The 22129-nt window shown below is 58.9% G+C and overlaps 2 protein-coding genes across 13 annotated transcripts in view; one reads left to right on the top strand and one right to left on the bottom strand.

The window, feature by feature from the left end:
- Window positions 1-284: 284 nt before the first annotated feature.
- TMED1 (transmembrane p24 trafficking protein 1) lies at window positions 285-3432 on the top strand. Of its 3 annotated transcripts, XM_057710324.1 has the most exons (4): window positions 285-564; window positions 1254-1351; window positions 1491-1674; window positions 2419-3432. In XM_057710324.1, the coding sequence occupies exons 1-4, from the start codon at window positions 382-384 to the stop codon at window positions 2635-2637; spliced, it is 684 nt and encodes a 227-aa protein (XP_057566307.1). In that variant the 5' UTR covers window positions 285-381; the 3' UTR covers window positions 2638-3432. The 3 variants fall into 3 exon arrangements, with proteins under 3 accessions (XP_057566307.1, XP_057566306.1, XP_057566308.1); XM_057710323.1 differs by lacking the exon at window positions 285-564 and having other exon boundaries at window positions 1019-1351; XM_057710325.1 differs by lacking the exon at window positions 285-564 and having other exon boundaries at window positions 1019-1351; window positions 1545-1674.
- Window positions 3193-22129, bottom strand: part of DNM2 (dynamin 2) — an 88448-nt gene continuing 69511 nt past the window's right edge. For 5 of the 10 annotated variants that reach the window (XM_057710319.1, XM_057710314.1, XM_057710312.1 and 2 more), the window contains 7 exons: window positions 19174-19287; window positions 13539-13648; window positions 10767-10878; window positions 10073-10237; window positions 6842-7074; window positions 5562-5816; window positions 4049-4975 (listed from right to left, as the gene is read on the bottom strand). In XM_057710319.1, coding sequence (XP_057566302.1) covers window positions 4906-4975; window positions 5562-5816; window positions 6842-7074; window positions 10073-10237; window positions 10767-10878; window positions 13539-13648; window positions 19174-19287 — 1059 coding nt within the window. In that variant the 3' untranslated portion in view covers window positions 4049-4905. Of the gene's footprint in view, window positions 3569-4048; window positions 4976-5561; window positions 5817-6841; window positions 7075-10072; window positions 10238-10766; window positions 10879-13538; window positions 13649-19173; window positions 19288-22129 lie in introns of those variants that run through there. The other 5 variants (XM_057710320.1, XM_057710317.1, XM_057710316.1 and 2 more) reach the window with 2 other exon arrangements.

A 22129-nucleotide genomic window follows, 5' to 3' on the forward strand; every position in this document is an offset into this window, starting at 1 on the left:
CGCCGAACGATCGTCGCGCGCAGGGTACTCTGGGAAAACCGCAGGAAGGACCCGGGCGCCTCCACCACAGTTGTCTTAGCTTTTGCCTGAGAAAAATGTACCATCGTGGTCTTATTTTTGTAATTTCCCCCCCACACACAAGCGTTTGAGACTAGACGTGGTGGCTTTCTAAAAAAAAAAGGTCTGTAGAAGGGCGAGTGCTTTCAGGGACATCAGGCATGCATTTGGACAGCTAGGCTCTCAGGGGGTCCTTCACTGCTGGCTCCGCGGGCTTCGGCCAACGGACAGAAGTAGCTGCCAATGAGCTCCGCCGAGTAGCAGAGGGGCAGGGCTAGTTCTTAAAGGAACCGCGACCTGTTAGCAGACCAGAGGGTGACCCGGATGATGGCGGCCGGCGCGGCCTTAGCCTTGGCCCTGTGGCTAGTATTGCCGCCAGTGGGGGTGGGAGGGGGAGGGCCCCCGCCGATCCAGGACGGCGAGTTCACGTTCCTGCTGCCTGCGGGGCGGAAGCAGTGTTTCTATCAGTCCGCGCCGGCCAACGCAAGCCTTGAGACTGAGTACCAGGTAGACGGCCCCGGGCCGGAGAGCGAGAGGAGCCAGGGAGAGAAGGCGTGGCCAAACAGAGCAAGCGATGCATGCATTGAAGAGGGAAGGAGGAGGAGCCCGTGCGTAGGAGCGCGGGGGCGGAGCCAGGGAGAGCTAGGCGGAGGGGGCGGGGACAGCGCGTGGGAGCGTAAGGGATGGGAAAAATGAAGAAGGCGGGGCTAGAGTGCGGCAGCGGGGAGGCGGGGCCATCGAGAGAACGAGGGAGCCCTTCAGAAGGCAGGACCCTCTCCAGTGGGCGTGGCCAAAGGGGTTGGGTCCTTTGAGGGAGTTGGGAGGCGAGACCAGGATGCTATACAAGAAAGGGCGTGATCAACTTGAGAATTTCTCCGGGGTTGGGCTAAGGGAAGAAGGTAGGGCTCGGTCATCAACATTTGGGGTGTGGTCAAGCCAGGAAGTGGTCTCTACGGGGGAAGTGACCAGATAAAAGAGCAGATCCCGAGGCCACCAAATCAATGGGGGTGGGGCGGAGCCAAGGCAAGGGGCGCGGCCAGAGGGAAGGGAGCGGGGCTGGACTGGCTTACAGGTGTAGGTGTCAGAGCTCAGGTAGGCCCCCGATGGTGGCTGGTATGGGTATGTGCGGGTCGGTCCAGCCATGGCCTTCTCTTGGCCCACCCCTAGCCCTCCACCCGCTCTTACCTGCCCCCCAGGTGATCGGAGGCGCTGGGCTGGACGTGGATTTCTCCCTGGAGAGCCCTCAGGGAGTGCTGCTGGTCAGCGAGTCCCGCAAGGCAGACGGTGTGCACACGTGAGTTAAGTCCTGCTGGCTGCCTGGGTTCAGTTACAACCCTGCCCCTCGCCAGCGGCCTCGGGTTACCACCCAGCCTGTCTCGAAAAGTTCGGCTGGCCGGCCACTCCGTGTCATGTCTGTGTGTCTGTCTGCCCAGGGTGGAGCCCACGGAGGCCGGGGACTACAAGCTGTGCTTTGACAATTCCTTCAGCACCATCTCGGAGAAACTGGTGTTCTTCGAACTCATCTTTGACAGCCTGCAGGATGACGAGGAGGTGGAGGGCTGGGCAGAGGCTGTGGAGCCTGAGGAGATGCTGGATGTCAAGATGGAGGACATCAAGGTGCGCCCAGGCCGAGCTGGGGCCACTCCTCCCAGATCTCTGGCACTGGGCCCTGCCCTCTCACCTTGGCTGGGGTCCATCTTGGCCTGACCCCACCTTTCCTACGTATTGATGCCCCCAACCAACATTTCTAGGTGTAAACTTTGTTCTAAAGGCTTAAATAACTCATTAAATCTCCATAACCACCTTATATATAGGGAGAGGGCTCTAATTATGCCCCATTTTACAGTTGGGGAAACTGATGCACAAGATGGCTAAGTAACTCTCCTAAGGCCACACAGCCAGCAACTGACAGCCAATATTTGAACCCAAGCAGTCTGGCTTCACCTACTACTATTTATTAATCACTAGTAAGTATGGTCTTTATGCTTCATTAGGTATTCAGGAATTTCCCCTGGCAGTCCCACGGTTAGGACTCCACGCTTCCACTGCCAGGGGCCGGGGTTTGATCCCTGGTCAGGGAACTAAGATGCTGCAAGTCATGTGGTGCAGCCCCTCCCCCCCAAAAAAGGCATTCAGTTCTCATGACAACTCTGATGTTTAATTCTGAGGAGGAAACTGAGGCCCAGAGAGGTTATTTCTTTGCTTATGGTAACACAGCCATTGAGTGGCAGAGGGACTGAGACTCCGGCGGCCTGGCCGCTGAGTCTGTGCTCTCAGCCATCTCCCCCCTCCCCGCTAACACGAACTCTCACCCCATCCTGCAGGACAAAGCCTTGACCTGCCTTCTCCTCTGTGTCCTAGGAGTCCATTGAGACCATGAGAACCCGGCTGGAGCGCAGCATCCAAGTGCTGACTCTGCTGCGGGCCTTTGAGGCACGTGACCGCAACCTGCAAGAGGGCAACCTGGAGCGGGTCAACTTCTGGTCGGCCGTAAACGTGGCCGTGTTGCTGCTCGTGGCCGTGCTGCAAGTCTGCACGCTCAAGCGCTTCTTTCAAGACAAGCGGCCGGTGCCTACGTAGCCCACTGCCATGGAAGAACAGGGGAATGGAGGGGCAGCAAGGCGCATGCGTGTGAGACTGGAGGGGTGGTCCCTTCCCCAGTGCAGTTCCCTAGGGGAGGGGAGGCTATGCAGTTCCGGCCTGAAGTGTGGCCCCCGTGCGTCTCCTCCCTTCCAGGGCCAGGCAGGGATGCAGGCGTGGGCCCTTCAGGAGGGGTGGCTCAGCATCTGTTTTGCAGGAAATTGTGCCTGGGGGGCGATGCAGCGGTCGAATGCAACCCTTGGGTTTTCTGGCCCCGCCTCTCTGTCCCCTACTGTAACGTGCCTTAGCCAGAGTCTAACAGCCTGCACCAGCCCTGCGCTGTGCGGACGGGGCCCAGCAAGCAAGCTCCCCGTTCCCTTCCCCACCAGCCCTCCAAGCCAGGTCCTGGTAGGAGGGGGCTTGCTGCTGTGGGATACCATGCCTTCCTTCTTCTCCTTGTGGCTCCACCCGAAGCCTGTGGTGCTGCTGGGGGTTGCCCGCTCAGGCCAGGGGCCGGGAAGGAGACGTGGCTGCAGTGTTCTTGCCAGAACAGTCACTTTATTGACAGGAAGGGGCCCGGCCCCTCGGCCCTGCGGGGGGCGGGCTGGGTGTGAGGTCTGGTAACAGAACTCCAGCAGGAGCGGGGCCTCCAAGACCACCCGCCCTTCCCGCTCTCCCTGCAGGGGCCCCAGACAGGGCTGAGGGGTGGCCCGGCCAAAGCCTGCCCAGGCACATCATGGAACAAAGGGGGTACTGGCCTGGGCACCAGAAGTCAATAAATTATGATCAGAAAAATCACAGAGCCTGGTGATTGGGGCTCAGGGACACCAGCCAGGACAGATCTGTCCCCAAGGGGGCAGCCAGGCAGGCGGGAGGGGTCTCCCACGAAGCTCAGAAGAAAGGTCGGGCAGGAGCCGATGGAGCTGGTCGCCTGGGCACAAGAGAAAAATCAGAAAGCAAAGTTTAACTGTGTCCCGGGCAGGGCCAGAAGGCCTGTGCCCCCAAGAAGGCGAAGGGGGACCTCTGGGGAAAGTCCTCAGGACTGTGGGGGTGGGGAGGGGGCCTGAACACTGAACAGTTTGAGGGCCAGGATCCCCTCTCCCCTCAGTAATTCCAACACCTGCCTCAAGCCCCCAGCCTGGCCTCCGTCACCAGTGCTGGGGGGAGGGGAGGGGGAGCTACAGGCAGGCCTCTGGGTGTGTGGGGGAAGGGGGGTATTTGCTCCCACTCCCGAGGTGTTAAGGAAGGTAAAAGCGCTCCCCTCCAGAAGAAGTGAACCCTACCCCCAAGAGCAGAGCCCCTGTGAGTGAAGTGTGGGGGAGCCCGTGGTGGGAGGTGGGAGGGGGAAGCGGGAAGGCCAGCAGCCCACGTCCAGAGCCTGAACAGCAACACAGAAGGCCCACACAGCAGCCACCAGAAGCGTCTTCCCTTTATTTTAGTTTATTAATAGGATACAGAGTGCAGGCACTTACAGTGGTCAAACCGAGCGAGCGAGAAGGTCTGCTCACAGAGAGGCCGCTCGGGCCTGACCCGTGGGGGAGGCCTGAGTGGGAGCCCAGAGGCCCCCAAAGCTTCCCCACCCACTCAGCCCCGAGCCCAGGCTGCCCTGAGGACCCAGGAGGAGGAGGGGGCCCAGGGAGGAGAGAGTGAGGTTGGCCGGGGCCGAGGGTTCCGGACCTGGCAAAGGCACCTCTGGCAGCCGAGGCTGGGCCGTGTGGTTAATACGGCCAAGGAAGGAATATGTACAACGTGGGCGGGCGGGTGGCGCTGGGCCTGCTGGGCCCGCTCACCACTGGGAGCTCCCACTGCTGAGAATGAGACACACTCCTTGTGCCCCAGCAAGGACTGGGAGGTACAGACAACCCCTGGTGCCGTTTCTAGAAGGCCTGGTCCGCTCAGGCATTCCTGGCCAGAGAAGCCCCTGGGTGAGCACCCCCACACCCCAGCCTGGATCCCTTGTTCAAGATGGCCCTCAGGATGCAGCTGCCTCCTCTGCTACCTGAGACCCCACCCCCCAAAGTGCAACACCCCGGCTCCCCTCGTCCTGGGGCTCCAGGGCCCCTCCGTTCAGTGCTGTGTCCAGCTGGGGACGGGGGCCAGGCCAGCCTCTGACTGGGACCAGGGTTAGGGAAGAGTCAGGGGCTGCGGGCAGGGAGCCTGGTCCCACGTGGGGACGGGAGGGCCAGGGGCGGCGGATGGGCCCAGACCACCGAAGCTCCTGCACCGAGGGACCTGCTCGAGGACCCCTGAGAACATGCCCCCCGCAGCCTAGTCGAGCAGGGATGGCTCGGTTGGGCGGATAATGGTGGGCCGGCTGGGTGCAGCAGGGGGTCTTCTGCTGCAAAGAGAATAAAGACAGACGGGGTGGGGGAGAGGGCAGTGAGGCCAGAAGCCGAGCAAGGAAGAAGACCCAGGCCCCACCACCCCTGCCCGAGGGTGCTGCCCGATGCCAGATGATTCTCTGAAGGCTGCCAGGGTGCGGGAAAGGAGTGTGCCAAGCCCGGGCATCAGTATCCCTGCCATCACTCCCTTGCTCTGGGACCCTGGGCAAGTCCCATGCCTATCCTAGAACTCAGGTTACTCACGGGAGAAGCGGGGAGGAAAGAGCCTGGCCTGCAGGGTGGGGCGAGGCAGAGCAGGGGCAGGCAGCGACTGACGTGTCCGTCCTCAGAAAAGAAACGGGTCAAAACCGGAAGAAGGGGCCCCATGGGAGGGGACCTGAGCTACGTGGTGGGCCCACTTGCTCGCGCAGAGGACAGGCCTGGGCACCCGGGAGTCACCCTGACTCCACCGCTCTGTGAATTTGGCCTCTCTGGGTCTCAGTTTCCCCACCGACCCAATGGGGATGCCAGTGACGCCTCCACTCCCTGCAGGGCACAGGCTGGTGGCTCTAGGTGGCAGGCAGCAAGGGGCTCCAGCCTTACCTGGGCACTCCGGGGGGGATGCCGGGTGGAATCCGAGCTGGCCGAGATGGGACCTGAGGCGGGGCTGAGAAGGGGTCATTGTTGGGAAACCCGCCAGGATGGGGTCCAGGCCGGGATGGGATGGGGGGCGCTGAGAAGGAGGCTGCTGCCCCCACCGGCACAGGAATCAGGGGGGGCCCCGGGGTGGGGCCCCTCACTGCTGGCGGCCGGCCTGGGGGGTGCATGCTGGACACAGGCCGGCGCTGTGGAGTGGGGCTGTGGAGGAAAGAGAGGGTGTGAGCTGAAGACGGTGGGTGGGAGCACCGGCTACATCAGTGTGGCCTCAGAAGCCCAAGCCGGGGTATGGGGTGCTGGCCACAGTGGCCTCCTCTGTAACGTGGGCTGGCACCAGCTACCACCCAGCCAGATGCAGGTGAATACCTGGTCCTAGGCATCGGGCAGCACAGATGCACTGGGCCCCTCCGTCCACCCCCAAGACCTGAGCCAGGGCCCAGCACCTCGACCGAGAAGGGCTTCTGCTTCCCTCTGGCCTCGTTCCCTTGGGCATTTCCCTCTCACTGGCCCCACTCCAGCCTCCCCACCTCTTCCAATCCACCCTCTGTAGCCAAAGATCCTTCCAGAGCCCAGCCCTGCTCTTCAGATCAGATCCAAATGCCTCCAGAAGCTGCAAGGCACACAGGCCCCCGTCCTAGGTGCCCCATAGGTTCCCCTCTGGGGCCAAGCACCGGATACCCCTTAGGCTGGATGCCATGCCATCTCCCCCAGGAACTCCAAGGCTCCCCGAGCCTCGGTAGGGCTGGCACCTTCTGACAGTTCCTCTCTCCTCCCACCATCTGCCCCATCACTGGTTAGGTGTCCCTGCCCAATGCACTGACTTGCCCATGCCAGGGCCTCACTTCCGTCTCAGCTCTAGGGTGATCAGGGCGGGGATGCTGGTTACATCCTCCACCCGTCTGTCCAGATCCTCCTCCACCCGCCATTCTCAGCTGTGCTCTGCGCTCCAGGAGGCTCACCCCTGTGGCCGGGGTTACCTGGGCCCCTTGCCCTCCCTGGCTTCTGTTTGGGCTTAACCAACAGAAGGCACCAGGAGACAGGCAGGCCTTTAACCCTTCTCTCTCGGGTCCCTACAGGCCTAGGCAGGGTAGCAGCCTGCGCTGAGGCTAGCCCTGGGTGCTGCGTCACCCGTGGTCATGCCCCTGCATCCCACCCACCCGTGGGCTGTGCCCTGAAGGACGCACAGGGGGAGCTGGGAACCCGCAGGTGGCAGAGGCCTCGCGGACCTGTGGCTGCTGGTGCTCTGGAGCCAGGTGTCATCGACGGGTGGGGGCACGGGCGTGGACACCGTGCTGGTGCTGATGTCCCCGATGATGTTGAGCGCCTCCTTGAGCGCGTGGTACATGCGCAGCATGTCGTCCCGCCGCTGGGCCTGGTCGGCCGACTCCTCCATGAGGCTGCTCTGGTCGGCTGACGAGTACAAGTAGGCCAGCAGCTCGTGGTGGATGAAGGCCTTCGTCTGGGGGCAAGGGTTGGAGAGGTCAGGGCTTGCCCCACACCAGCCAAGAACTCAGCTGGCTGCTGGGACCGGCCAACAGAGCGTCCAGCATGCTCAGTGGGGCTTTGTCGTTACCTTGACTGCAGGACGTGGGAGATATTTACAACGAGGTGAGCTTTCTGCTCGGCTGTCTCCCAAGTTCCTCAGGGGTGCGTGCAAGTGTTCTTCCAACCCATTTCATGAGATTCTTATGAAACAGTCCTAGAATCCTATCTCTCTTATTGCTATCTTTTCTCCCATTATATCTTGAAACTGGCCTTTGTTCAAAAACTGCTAGTTTCTGCTCATTAATTTTATACTTTGTTCCTTCCTGAATCCTCCTACAGGATACAGCAGTTTTTCAGTTCCTTTTCTGGGGTTTCTAGGTACACGTGTTCATGTTTACACAGGAACAATTTTTCCTACTCTTTTTCAGTGTTCATACCTTTAAATTATTTTTCTTGTCTAACTGCGTTGGCTAGTAACTCTACAAGAAGGTTAAATAAAAGCAGAAAGGGGCTTCCTAGGTGGTGCAGTGGTTAAGAATCCACCTGCCAATGCAGGGGACATGGGTTTAAGCCCTGCTCCAGGAAGATCCCACCAAAAAAATAAATAAAAATAAATAAATAAATAAATAAATAAAAGCAGAAATGGCCAACTTGTTCTTGATTTCCAGAGCTTCCCCATTAAGAGCAAGAGTGGCTTTGAGACTGAAATACTGATTCAATGGATATGTGAGATTTCGTCACAGAAGTCTCCTTCTACAACTGTCTTTTTAAGAATGGATGTTGACTATTAGAGAAATGCAAATCAAGACCACAATGAAGTATACCTCACACCAGTTAGAATGGTCATCATCAAAATGTCTGCAAATAACAAAGGCTGGAGAAGGTGAACAGAGAACCTCCTGCACTGTTGGTGGGAATGTAAACTGGTGCAGCCACTATGGAAAACAGTATGGAGGTTCCTTAAAAACTAAAAATAGAGTTATCATATGAACCAGCAATTCCACTCCTGGGCATATACCCAACAAAAGTATAATTTGAAAAGATACATGTACCCCAATGTTCACAGCAGCACTATTTACAATAGCCAAGATATGGAAGCAACCTAATGTCCATCAACAGGTGAATGGATAAATAAGATGTGGTACATATATACAGTGGAATACTACTCAGCCATAAAAAAAGAATGAAATAATGTCATTTGCAGCAACATGGATAGACCTAGAGATTATCATACTTAAGTGAAGGTAAGTCAGGCAGGGAAAGACAAATATTATATGATATCACTTATATGTGGAATCTAATATGTCCTACTGTATAGTACAGGAAACTATATTTAATATCCTATAATAAACTATAATGGAAAAGAACATGAAAAAGTATGTATCTGGATGGATGAATTTTCTCAAGTGAAGTTTCTTCCTCCCTCCCTCTCTCTCTCTCGCTCTCTCTCTCTTTCGTGCCACAAGGCTTGTAGGATCTTAGTTCTCTGACCTGGGATGAAACCTGGGCCCTCAGCAGTGAAAGCACAGAGTCCTACCCGCTGGACCACCACGGAATTCTTTCAAATGAACTTTCAACATAAGCAAAGATGACAGTGCTGCAGTTTTTCACTTGCAAACCAGGTAAATGCATTAGCTATGCAAACACTTAAATTCTGAAAAACTTGTAAAAGGGAAAATAAAATATAACCTAAAGATACAGTGAAGAGTCCTTTGTCCACTCTGGCCTTCCTAGGCCCCCTGAGTTCCCCTTCTAGGGAAAAACTGGTCACTAGGTTCTTGTACAAACTTCCAGATGTCTAGGCATATTAGATAAACACTAGCTAGATAGACAGAGATAGATATATTTCCCTTCTGTTTTTATACAAATGAAGCCTTCCTGATCATTCTGTTATGTTCAATACTTTTTCCAGTTTAATAAAGTTATTATAGCCCTGGAGATAGTTCTCATCCTTTTGTTTTTTGGTATTTTTTTGCAATAGAATGGATATTTATTTAATGAATTCTAAGAAATGGATAGAGATTTCTAGTCTTTGGCCACACTATAAAACATGCTGAAAAGAATAACCATGTATGTCCTCAATTTGCATGTTGGCAAATGTCTCTGTGGGAGAAATTCCTGCAAGTAGAGCTGCTGGGTCAAAGCACACATGCATTAAAATTTCATAGCTGCAGCACCCTACGTATTGCAAATCCCAACCATACGTACTAGGACATGTGTGAAACGTAACATGGTGTAGCATGGCCACGGTGTAGCATGACCACTACACCACTGAGGAGGAGACCACGAAGAACAGAGTGAAAGGGAAGGGACGAGGGATTTTTGCTTTAGGCCCTGTCATACTTAGAGCTTTTATAGTAACAACACAAGCCGACCCTGGGCTACGTAGTTTTCTGAGTGCCTAGTGCTGAGCCCAAGGCCTGAGAACTCCCAGCAACCTGGAGCAGGAGACATTAGTACAGATGTATTTCACCAAAGAGAAGCCTTTTGCCCTGAGAGGCCCAGGAGCCCTGAGGGTAGCAGGTAACACCCTGGGGTGAAGGCAGGCTGCGCTGTGGGTCATCAGGAGGCCACAGTTGGGGACGGACACAGCCTGGGTTTGAATCCCACCCCTCGCTCTTCTGAGTGACTTGGGGCAGGTTTCTTGACCTTTCTGGGCCTCTGTTCCCCTGTTTATAAAGTGGGGATGACAGCAGGCCCTCTCCCAGGGTTACTGTGAGGCTGGAAAACTTTAGAGAAAGTGCACATGTGTAGTATTGCTTCAATGACCCGATTAAACAGGAGTGTGAGCCCTGTGTCTATACCTTCCCATTCCCAAGACAAGCTGGGGATCCTGACTGTGGTGTTTAGAAGATGGTGAGACGCACTCTCATTTCTGACTTTATACAGACTGTGTTCAGGCCACATCTGGCTGCGGCTGCCCCTGGGCCCCGCCCCGGAGACGCAGGGCGCCCGGAGAAGTGGGCACTCACATTGTTTATCATGAGGTGCATGATGGTCTTTGGCATGAGGTCGCGGATGGACTTGTTGATGATGGCCACATACGAGTCCACCAGGTTGCGAATGGTCTCCACCTGCCGCTCCAGCTGCGGGTCCATGGAGAAGGTGTTCTCCTGGGCCCCGTCCTCGTTTTCTGCCTGCAGGCGGAGAGGGGAGGCCATGAGGGGTGACTGCGGCCCGAGGCGAGCGTGGGGAGCCCCCCTCCTCTGGGAGGTGCTTGGCCCACCCCACCCGCAGCTGACCCAGTGGGGCTGGCCCCTGATGGCCGTGTTGGCACTATGCCTGCCCCTGGCCTGAGCTCCCTGGACCTGGGGTGACCACAGCCCAAGGCGGGCTACTGCTGCTCACCTGAGGATTGGATTGGAACAACATGTTAATTTGGGGGCCACGCTCAAGAACAGGAAGAGGAGAGAGAGAACAAAGCAGACAGGATCCCGGTCCACGTGTCTCCCTGTCCTTGACTTCAGTTGGAGAACCTCTGGGCACTGATGACAGAACCTTCTCCCCTTTCTGCTTTTTTGCTCAACAGGGTATGGGCTACATGCCTTCAGGGAGTTCTGGCAAACGCAGCCTGAAATGACCCATCCCATGAGATGCTGGCCCCCCATTCTCCTGGGTGGGGTCCGCTCAGCCCAAGGTGTGCAGGCCGGGCCGGGCGCTCCTCACCTGGTCCTTCTCAGGGTAGACCCCGGCTCGGAGGAATGAGGCCTTCCAGCTGTCCACGTCCTCCTGGGAGTCACAAGCCAGCTCGATCTGCCGCAGGTCCTTGTAGACATTCCTGCGGTGAGAGGGAGGGAGGGAAAGGCATGTGACTGACCCTGCCCGGGGACCCAGCAGGTCCAAGTGAGCTGCAGCACAGGCTCTGGGGTCGGGATTCACCCCTGACCCGGACACTCATGACCAGAGGCCCCAGAATGGCAGTAGCCCCTGTATCCCATTGGGCTGATGGAGGCATCGTGAATTCATGGCTGTAACACCCAAAACCGTGCAGGGTGTGTGCTCAGCAAGAGTCTCTATCTAGTGGCATCCACGGTGTTTTGTTTGTGGGCTCAGCTACTCCTCTCCTTTCCCTAGGAGCTGCCCACCCCTTCTTTTAAGCTCTCTTGGGGGAGCCAAAGGCTGCCAGCGACCCCCCAGAAGTGGGCAGTGACCCATGACACCCTCCCCCAGCTGGGGAGCTCCCATCAAGGTGTTTCTAGAGGCCACAGCGGCATCATCCAAAAGAACGTTCTGTGATGGTAGAAACGTTTTCTACCTGCGCTGCCCAACGCAGTAGCCACGAGCCACAGGTGGCCTCTTTCTGGGAATCAGGAATGGGGCCAGGGTGGCCAAGAAAGTGCATGTAAAATTTTATTTTATTTCCATCAATTTACATTTAAATAGTCACATGTGGCCAGTGGCTACTGCCTTGGACAGTGAAGGTCTAGCACGTGCCCCGATTCCTAGAAAGGAGGTGGAGCTGGCCAGGGACAGGACCAAGACTCCTGGCGAAGGCTTGTGAACTGCTGGGCTGATATGGGTCTGTGAGCGGAAGAAAGGTGCAGAGCCACAAGGCTGGGGGGAAAAGGGATGGACACTAACCAGCGTTTATGGACAGTGCTCTCCATCTATAAGCCAGGATCTATGCTACAGGCATGCCATCCTGTCCCACAAGGCAGGTGTGGCTGAGATAGCCAAGCTGTCCCGAAGTCTTCGAGTGAGATTTGGGTTTGAAGTTAGGCACGGATGGCGTCATGACAGTGCTCAGGCCAACCAGCAGTCAGTGAGTGGCTGCCCTGAGACTTCTGGAAGGAGTTAAGAGTGGGAACAGGGAGCATGTCTTTGTTGCTCCTCCTCCTTCTTCTGCCTGCCTGGAACATCATCATGATGGTTGGAGTTTGGGCAGCCATCTTGGGCAAAGAGGAGGAAAGCTGAGAAATAAGAAGGAGGGCCTGGGCCTGCATGCCTGTGGGGTTGTCCAACCTGCCCAGGATGTTAAAGTCTGGACTTGATTTATATAAAAAACCAAAAACTTCTATCTTGTTTCCGCTACTATCATTCTGGGTTTCCTGAACTCACCCCTAAATGATACATTAGGTAACATCTTCAGCCCCCTGCATAGGGGTTGGCAGGGCCAGGGAGGTGTGATGGCTGCCTGGTATTACACAGCCAGGGAGAGCTTCCCAGCAGGCCTGTCCCACTGCAGAACTCAGGTTCTCCTGCATACCCTAGGGCTTCTTAGGCAGGGGAGGTGGTGGGGGGTGGGGAGGGATGAGCCTCAAAGTGCTATAAAGGCTTTTGAGCCTGCTGATGGTCAAAGCGGCTCTCAGAGCTTTAGGCCATCCCAGAACAAAGCAGGATAGACCTATTCTTGCACAAAACAGGTGGCTCAGCTGGAAATGGTGGGTGTGGATGGGTAGTGGGGAAGGTGGTCCTGGGGCCAGCCAGGAGGATGTCTGTGTCTGCTGGCCAGTCATGAAGAACCACCAGGCCCCTGGCTGACAGCTGACCCCTGACTTGGCGGGGGGTGGGGAGTCCCTGGTCCCTGGATGAGGGTGTTAATCTGGGCAGGCGCCCTCCTGTGTACATGCTCAGCCCTTCCTCCTGCCCTCAGACCTCCCGCCAGCTGGGTTTCTTCCTAAGCTAAGTGTCTCTGCTTTTGCTAAAGTCTCCCACCAAAGCCCCTTGGGGTGGGTTTACCGAGAGCCTCCTGGGCCCTTCTCTTCTCTGTTACACAGGCCTGGGGATCTCATCCCAAATAGACTTGAAACACTACCATGCAATGACGACTCCCCAGGTTCACATTCCTGCCCGGAGCGCACTCCTGAACACCAGTCTCTCGTACCCGACTGCCTCCCCCACGCCCCACACGGTGTCTCACAAGCCCCTCGCCCTCAGCAATGCCCCAACCCAGCCTCTGACTGGCCCCAAGCCTACTCTGCCTCTGCCTTCCGCATGTCAGTCAATGGCAGCTCAGTCCCTGAGCACCGCCTTTCTCGCTCTCACACCCACACCCACCAGGAGTTCGGTCCCTCTGCTGGAAGCCACCCCTTCCTCCTCTATGTCCTCAGCCCCACTCGGGTCCAGCCCCACCATCTCCCACCTGAGCAGTGCAGGGGTCCCCTCCCTGGTCTCCCACGCTCGCCCCTGAGCTTGTTCCCCTCGTGGCCACCAGGGAGCGCTGGTGAGTACCAGAGTCAGGTCCCTTCCCTCCTCCACTCCAAACCCTCCACGGCTCCTGCATCTTTTCACCCTCATCTCTCCCCAGAGGGGCCTCCCCCTGACCACCCAGCAGAAGCACTTTTCTGTTTCTTGACTGACTCCCTCTCTGGAATGTGAGACCCCAGGATAGGGACTGTTCACGTCAAGTCATCAAGTGCTCGGTGGAAGCTGCTGAATGACTGAAGGGGGCATTCGGTCTCCCTGGGACCTGGGGAGGGGGCAGTGCCGGGGTCTCACCTCTGCTCCGTGTTGAAGATGGCGAAGACGTGTTTGTTGGACATGAAGCCCTTCTCCACATCACGGATTTTGAGGTTGTCCAGAGGCAGCATGTACTTCTTCTCTTTCTCCTGAGGGTGGAAGGAGAGAGGTCACCCTGGGCTGTTTAACTGAGGACCTGCGGCTGCCCTGGGCTGGATTCTACCACAAAGCCCACTGCCAACACCTGACGCCTCCCGTGCTGCTCGCTCTCCTCGGGAGAACTCATCGGCCACCATCCTCCTGCCCACTGCTCACCTGCCCCAGCCACGCTGGCCTCTGTGACTCTCTCTGGACATCCCAAGCGGGCTCCTAGCTCTGGGCCTTTGCACCTAGAATGCTCCCCCCCCCACAACACCTGCACGGCTCCCTCCTTGCCTCCTTTGTGCACAGGGACCTTCCAGGCAAGGTCTGCCCTGACCCCACCCCAAACTCTCCTCCCTTTTCCCCTTGGCGCTTCCCCTCATATAACACAATACACCACTTTTTTTTTGGGGGGGGGGGGACTGCATGGGATCTTAGTTCCCCGACCAGGGATTGAACCGGCACCCTTTGCAGTGAAAGCACAGGATCCCAACCACTGGACCAGAGAAGTCTTTTTTTTTTTTTTTTTAAACCACATAACTTGCTTAGGTTACCTAGACCAACTCGTTGGGTCCTCGAGGGCGGGGACTCCTTTGTATCTGGTTTACTGCTGACACGCAGTGTATGCTCAAAACTGGCCGACTCTGACTCTACCCAGATGCCAACCACTGAGTGAACGAAACCATTAACATGACTACATCTTCACAATGAGCCTGCGCGTGAGCTACCAGTACGATCCTATTTTCGAGAGCGAGAGACTGAGGCATAGAGGGGCAGGCAGTGCAGGCGAGGGGTGGGGGTGGTGGGGGGGGGACCCAGAGCTGGAACGTGAGGCCCCTTTGAGCTGAGGCCTGAGTCCCAAAGCCATGGAGGCCCCGTTCAGAAAGTTGCCAACTAGGGCTGGGCGTGGCAGCCCTGCGGGCTGCTGGGGAAAACAGCTCAGAGGACACGTCTCCAGGCCAAGGGCACGGGCCTGGTGCGTCTCAGAGCTGGGAGTCGCACTCCAGAGCCCACATGATGTTAGCTAAGCACCTACTGTATGCCTGGCATGGGGCTGGGCCCCTGCAGATGCATCATTACTAGTCTTGGGGGGGGGGGTTGGGGGGAGGGAGGTTGGGGACGTGGCAGCCATTAACCAGGTTTTCTACATCAGGAAACAAAACACAGTGTCAGGGTCCCCCGACTCCCACCCGGCCCACAGCAGCTCTCAAGGGCTGACGTGAAGCGCTGCTTGGCCAGCAGCTGCTAGAGTCCTCCCACACATCCCTGGCAGGGAAGCATCGCACTCAGAGAGGGAAGCTGGCTGCCCAGGGCCACACAGCAGGTGGAGTGGTCCACAGTGGGCCTTCAGAAGCCAGGTTCTCCCCACCGCCCTCCTGGCCTTTGACCTCCTGGGAATCTTTGAAGAAGAGAGACCTGCCTCCTGACACAGCAGCTCACTTCGTCTCACCTGTCCCAGCCCAGACCCCCGGAAGCCTCAGAAGAAAGCCCGACGTGGCGGTTGCTTTGAATTCAACAGCAGTCACAGGGGAAGGGGACCAGGGGACCCCCAGAGGGTGGATGGCCACTTGGAGTTTCAGGACTAGTGGCAGGCTTGGTGCGTGGGCTCAGTCCTGACTCAGGCGTAAGGAGCTCAGATGGGCCCGGCCCCTCCCTAGCCATGTGCCCTTGGGCAAGTCGCTGCCCTCTCTGCCTCAGCTTCTTCAGGTGTCAAAGATGGGTAGGATCTCCTCATCCTTGTGCAAGGTGAGCACGCACACTGTGAAAATCCTGAGCGCGTGACCACCCCGGAGCCAGGACTTGTGAGGCACCAGGGTTTTTCTTTTGTCTGTCTGTCTGTCACTCTTGTGCCCCAGGGTCAGTCCACTGGGCTCTGGGCAAGGAGGAAGCAGGGCAGTTGCTCCTCCAGGCTCAGCTGCAGTGAGAGGCAGGAAGAGGAGCCTGGTGGCCAAGGAGGTGGGAGCCCCCCATTCATGCTGCAGAGTTGGAAGCCCAGGGGCGGCGCAGGCAGGCCAGGGAACGCCGGGCCTGGGGCCCTCCAAGCTCTCAGGCAAGAGTCTTGGAGGCTTTAGAAGAGACCAGGGCACGAGTTCCCGGCCCGGAAGTTTGTGGAAGAGCCTCTGCTGCCCCCACCCTACCGTGTCATGAGGCAGGAAGCTTCCCGTCGGCCGGCCAGGCCAAGTAACTGAGTCACAGTCCTTCTGGGCCCCGAGTGAGACGCCACATCTGGAGCTGTTTATCGTGGGATCCCGCCCAGAGCGCGGCGGCTGCCTTCCTGATGCTGCCGGCACGCACGCGCGCACACACACACACACACCCCACACAGACACGGAGGCGTGCGTGTACCCCGCCCCCACCCCCAAAGAGGCCTTCTCCTGCGCACAGAGGCCACGGAACCAAACCCTCCCTTCCCATCCCCCACCCCCGCCACCCGCCTCCCCCACCCCCACCCCCACGGCCTCCTTAGGATTTCCTGAAAACCCACAACTTTCTCCAGATGCGCGCTGGCCCCGGCCGTGCCACGTCAGAAGAGACGGAGCAGACTGCTGCGGCAGGAGCAGTGGCTTCCTCGCCTGCTCGGAGGTGCTGGGGCGCAGTGGCCCTGCTGCTGCCCAGGGGGCCCGCGGGATGGACAGCCGGCCCCGCCAACCCAGTGTTCAGACTACCTGTTCAGGGGGCTGTGAATGTGTACAGTAGTCTGCACATTGGTTAGGCTGGGCTCGGGCGAGCGGCGCATCCGGATGGGCCCCCCCCCGCGGTGAGGCAGACCCGGAGGTGAGTGTCATCGCCCACCACCCTGCTCCCCGCAGGGCAGAGACCTGGACAGAAGATCCTGGAATAAAGACGGGCTTGGGCGGGGGGTGGGGGTGGGGTGAAGAGGCACCAGGGAACGCCAAAGGGAGCCCCGACCCTGGTCGAGGGGTTGGGGGCTCTGGCTCAATCGGTCCCCTATGCCCACCCTCCTGTAACCACCTCCTCTTGTTTATTTGTTTAAAATAAAGATAGTGGTGCTGGCCTCTCTCTGAGGCTTCTCTACAAAGGTAGCCTGACCCCGGGGGGGCCACCCCGTGTGTGATTCTCAGGGTCCTCGCTGGGATCCTGACTCGGGGGGGAGAAGAGAGGGTGGGGGACGGACAGACAGACGGGATTTTGCGCCTGCCCCTCCCGATCCCAGCCTGCTTTGTGTCTGGGGCGCACGCAGGGTCCCATTCAGGTCTGCTGGTTCTCATTACCACCGCGGGCGCTCGAGCCTCCTCCCAACCCTGCCCCTGCCTCTGCTCTGGGGCCCTGGGGGAGGGTCTGGGGCTCCTGCTTTCAACCCCCAGATGAAGAAGACATGGAAGGGCCCCTCCTGAAGTTAAAAACTGAGCTCGTGATCGTGCCATGCAGCAAAACGCCAGGCTGGGGTTTGGGCCCAGAAGCCCCTCTCCAACTGCCGAAGGCCCGGCGTTCCTGCCCTGGGGACCCCCAAAGCCCAAAGACACGAACCAGCTCTCAGCTGGCCTGACAGCTGACGCACCACAGAGCCGACGGGGTTTCAGACTGCGGGGGCGGAAAGAGAGGAAGAAAATGTGCAAGCGTCATCCCTACCCCCACTTCACCCCGGCCATTTTGAGGAGCAGATCCAGCCACGCAGGTTCCTTGAGGAACGCCCGCTCCCGCCCTCCCTCTGCATCTTGACCCAGGAAAGCTCTGGGGTCCTGGACATTGTGACGCCCACCCCCGCTTCCAGGTTTAGAAGCAGCCACCCAGACAGGGTCCCCTGGGGACTTGGGGCTCCCAAGGCTTCACGACGTTCCAGTGATGAGCCTCCGGCTTCACAGGGAGTGGGATGATGACATTCTCCCCTTAAACACCCGCCTCTTGTTGGCACCGCCTGCAGCCTGGGCGGTGGGGAGTGGTCCAGGTGTGGGGCTGAGATGCCTTGGGTCAGGGAGCCTGCGTCCTGTACCTGCCACACAGGGACCCTTCCCCACTCTGTGCCACGGGGACAAGTCACTGCTCAGAGCCTCAGTCTCTTTATCTGACAAAAGGAATGTGAGTATCTACTGAGGAGAAGGAGGAGGAAGAGAATGCCCTCCATGTGTGGCCATGGCAGGCTCTCCCAGCCAGTAAGCCTGGCATAGGGCAGGGGCTTCATAAAGAAGGGAGGGTGCTGCAGGGGCCCTGACAGAGTTCTACCCGCCTTCCCTCTAAGCCTGGGTGGAAATACACGGTTGGGCACAGGCCTGCTCATCCTGGGACGGGGTCAGCTGCCAGTGAGGCCCCACGTGTGGGAGTCGTCCCAAAACCCCTGAGGGCGGAAAGCCAGGTGGGGCAGCTCCAGGGGTGATCAGAGAATCCTGGCCTCTCCTCCAAGGGCACCTGGGCCAGGCTGGAGGCTGCGCCATCCCAGGTGAGCAAAACACACAGCGGCTGTGTAACTAGACTCAGGGGCGTGTGAGCAGAGTGATGTGCGTGCCTTCCCTGTCAGCCACCTCTTTCCCTTCTTTGGGCCTCATGGTGATGGGCCTGGGACAGCCATCTTGGACCCCAAGGAGGAGCTATGTGTTAAAGTGGCAACGGGGGCGGCGGAGCCTGGGCCCTGGACAGCCTCACAGCACCGGGCTGCCAAGCTCCCGGGATGTGGGCAAGAAACAGACCATCATTCGGGGCCCCTGTCACAGAGCCACATCGACAGCCACCTAATACCACCTTGACGACAGGGAGAGCCCCTGTGCGCCTCTCACAGGGCAACCCCAGGAAAATGAGAGAAACACGCTGGCCCTCGCTGGTGGCCCTTGGAAGCCTGTGTCGGAGCAGCAACAGGCAGTCACACCCGAGGAGAGGCTGCACTGCCAGGCCACTAAGCGATGGTACTGCTGTTCCGCTGAGAGAACTAAGTGATGAAATCCCGGGGTGGAGGAGCGACCTACACAGCAGCAGCCGGCGAGGGCGGGGTGCACTCACTCAGCCCCGCTCACAGGAGCCGGGAGACCGTGGCTTAGCACTCCTGGTGCGGTTCCCAGAGGCCCCCTCGTCCTTCTGAGGAGGACAGGCACGTGCGGCATGACCTCAAGACAGACCCCGTGACTGAGCACCTCACAGATGCAAGGACCCTTCTCCCTCACTTCACAGATGGGGAGGCTGAGAGAGGCCAAGGGCCTGGCTGAGCCTGTGTTAGTTGTAGACGATGGAAGCCCAGCAGCCTGGCTGTGAGCCTGAGTCCCTGGCCCCAGGTCGTGTCCCCTCTGAAAGCCCCCCTCCTTGCCGTGATTTTGGAGGGTGGGATCCGTTTGGAGCCTGCTCCCCGCCCCCCATATCGCTTTCCTCCCCAGGGAGTCCAGCCCCCATCAGGCTTGACCCCACAGGGGCGGCCTGTGCACACCCTGCAGCCCTGGCCGATCGCATCCTACCCATGAGCTCTGGGGCACAGTGGCTCTCAGGGAGCCTTTCCCAAATGAACTGTAAGTTGAAGGAGCGCCACCTAGAGGAAGGTGTGGAGACCGCCACCCACTTCGGCCTGACCGTCCCAGCCCTGCCAGCCACTCACCTCCTCATCCTTGTACCAGGACAGTGACTCAGCCGTCAGCACAAACCAGTACTCCTTGGAGCCGCCCTTCATCAGGCTGATGTTGTTGATGGTCAGCCAGCCCCTGCGGATCACCTGGGGGGGGCGGAGGGCGGGGCTCAGCAGGGGATAGCGGCCACCACCCAGCCCGGCCTGCCCCAGCGCGGTGGCCAGCACCCTCGCCCCCAGCAAGGCGGGAAACTGGGGACCACAGCAGAGACACCTCCAGCCCAAAGCCAGGCAACTCAATTCCACTCCACCTTGCCCCCAGCACTTCCCACTGGAAACCAACGTGAGACCCTTGGGCGGACAGATGTGGACTCACTCATAGGCCCTGGGGTGATGGGGAACTGGGTCCCCGGGGAGCCCCTCTGTGCTCGGGGTTAGGTTGCATTAGCACAGGTGGCAAAAGGTATGCCCAGCTAGTAGGGGTCCAGAGGAGGGGCTCCCAGGTTTGGGGGGGGGGGGGCACTGTGTCACGTGGGATGTGACGCTGAAAGAATCGCACTTGTCTTGGTGAGACACGGGTACCAGGGACACCCTTGGGCCCTGCCTCTTGCGCCCTCTGGAAAGCAGCTGTCAATGGAGGAGTTGCCCAGGCAACAGCATGGTTCTTTCTTCCCTTTCAGGGGCCAAGTGGCAGAGGCTCGACTCCACTGCCCAGCTCACCCAGGCAGGTACTCGGTGGGCACAGCGACCTGCTCTGACCAGGAGTGGAGGCCAGCCCCCACCTCAGGGCTCCCCTCCCCACAGGCTCTTTTCAGAATATCAGGATGAAGGGATGCCTCCACCCTGAGGGCTGGGGAACAAGGGTTGAGCCCAGGGGACCTGCCAGGGATCACGCCCCACTCTGGCTTCAAGCCACGTGGTCCCACTTTTCTCTGACTGGCACGTCCGGGTTCTGGGCTGGGAGACGCCCTGGATGGGGCTCGTCTGGCCATAGCTTCATCTGAGCAGGAGGCAGAACCCAGGCCTGCGTGGGGGACTCACCTGACAGCTACACACAGGCAGCCTGGGGGAGACCACACTTCCATGTTCCCTGGGCCATGGGGGGACTTGTGGGCTGGAGCCCCCCACCACTCTGAACTGGGGACCCCGGGGCAGCGGAAAGCACAAGGAGGCGCAGACAGGGACGCCCAGGACTGAGGCAGCGACAAACTGGGCTAAGCTACAGAAGGTGGGCTGGCAGTGGCCAAGAACGGCTGGGAAGGGCTAGCGCTGTGCCCCCCAGGGTGGGCTAGGGCTTTGGAGCTGCCTCTGGGGCCCACATGCCTCCCTACTGGATGGGTCTCAAGAGGGGCTTCATCTTGTCTACTCTGCCCTGCCCCCAGGTTCACCAAATTTTCACAGGGCCACCATTCACATGTGACTGGAAGTGAGCTCCAAGCCTCAGAGACCATGAAGGCAGAGGCGGGGACCCCTGCATCACACAGAAGTCCCTGCCCAGGCTGGGACACCATGAGATGCCACCTGGCAGCCCTTGCTAAGGCCAAGGGTGTAGACTTCTCCCTCCCTGGGATGACGAGACAGCACCTGGGAGTCCTGTGGCCGTCAGGGAGCAAGCAGAGACTGTCAGCCCCAACAAGGCCATGGTCTCCTTCCTGGCAGCAGGGTGACCAACTCACGCTGGTTTGCCCAGGAGGCCCCTAGGTTTAGCCCTCAAAGTCCTGGGAACACCCTCAGCCCCAGGCAAAGTGGGATGGTTGGTCAGGCCGGTGGGGAGCCTGGTCTCTAGACTCAGGCCCAAGGGAAGGAGCCCAGCTCCAGAGCTCCATGGTGCCTGTCCACGCCTGTTCCTCACTCCCCAGGGGCAGGGTAGGGCCTGCCTTGTCTTAGTCCAGGCCCAGAGTGGGTGCTTCTAAACTTCAGTCATTGATTGACAGCTGGGGGTGTCTAAACTTCAGTCACTGATTGACAGCCGGGGGCGGGAGAAGGCTGGGTGTTGGGTGTTCCCCAGAGAAGAAATCCTCACATGGTAAGGGCCCCACGCTCCCACGCTCAGCCTAGTCCCCAAGGGGGCAGATGTGCCCCCAACCCCCTGGGGGCCGGGCTCGCCTGGCTCCACCCTGGGTCAGTGGAGGTCAGAGCTGGCAGATGGGGCAGTTGGCATGTTCTGGGGCATGTGGCGTGGGGTGGGGCCATGCTGGAAATGGCACATCTGAGCCTCGGGGCAGGAGGCTGTCAGTCAGGCCTGGAGAATCAACCCCCACCAGGTCCCTCTGCCCTTGAGCTACCCAGAGAGCAGCCTGTGTGGAAGCCCAAGGGGATTCAGAGACAAAATCCCATCCCGGGGGAGGAGCAAGCTGCTGGCGGCGGACACAGGCGCTGAGTCTAGAGGAAAAGGAGTGGTCGGGCCTTCTCATCCAAAAGCCAGATTTGTGTCCAAGGGACTGGGCTTAGAAAAAGGAGTGGGCTTGGGGTGGGCGGAAGCAGGGTCAGTTGGGGAGACAGAAGAGGCAGGCGGGGTTCCCATGCTCCAGGGTGCAGGCACGCTGGGGGCGGGAAGACCACCACAGCATGGGCAGCAGGCAAGAAGCGACGCGGCCGGGGCCCACCTCCTCCCCGGGTGAGCCGCCTGGGCAGCGATGGAAACCATGGCTGGGAGACCCAGGAGCTGCAGCCACGCACGTGGCAGGGCTGGGTTTCGGGGCTGGGGGTGTGGAATCTGGCAGGAAAAAGATGACTAAACCTCTCAGGGTGCAGGTGTGGGGAGAAACATGCCCCTGGACTATCTGGAGGGAGGAAACCATTCAAGTTCAAAGGGGACTGGGGGTGACACGTGGGGAAAGTGGGAACCATGGGCCCAAGGGCTATCTGTTCCTCCCGCGACTGACCATGCCAAGCTTTGGCCTCTTCTGCATCATCCAGGCCCTGGTACGGGATCAGCTCAGCTACTGGAAGATCCCTGCCAGACGGCAGCAGTAGGGCCCGCCCAGCG

This window comes from Hippopotamus amphibius, chromosome 15, assembly GCF_030028045.1.
Source record: "Hippopotamus amphibius kiboko isolate mHipAmp2 chromosome 15, mHipAmp2.hap2, whole genome shotgun sequence".
In the NCBI taxonomy this organism is placed as follows: Eukaryota; Metazoa; Chordata; class Mammalia; order Artiodactyla; family Hippopotamidae; genus Hippopotamus; species Hippopotamus amphibius.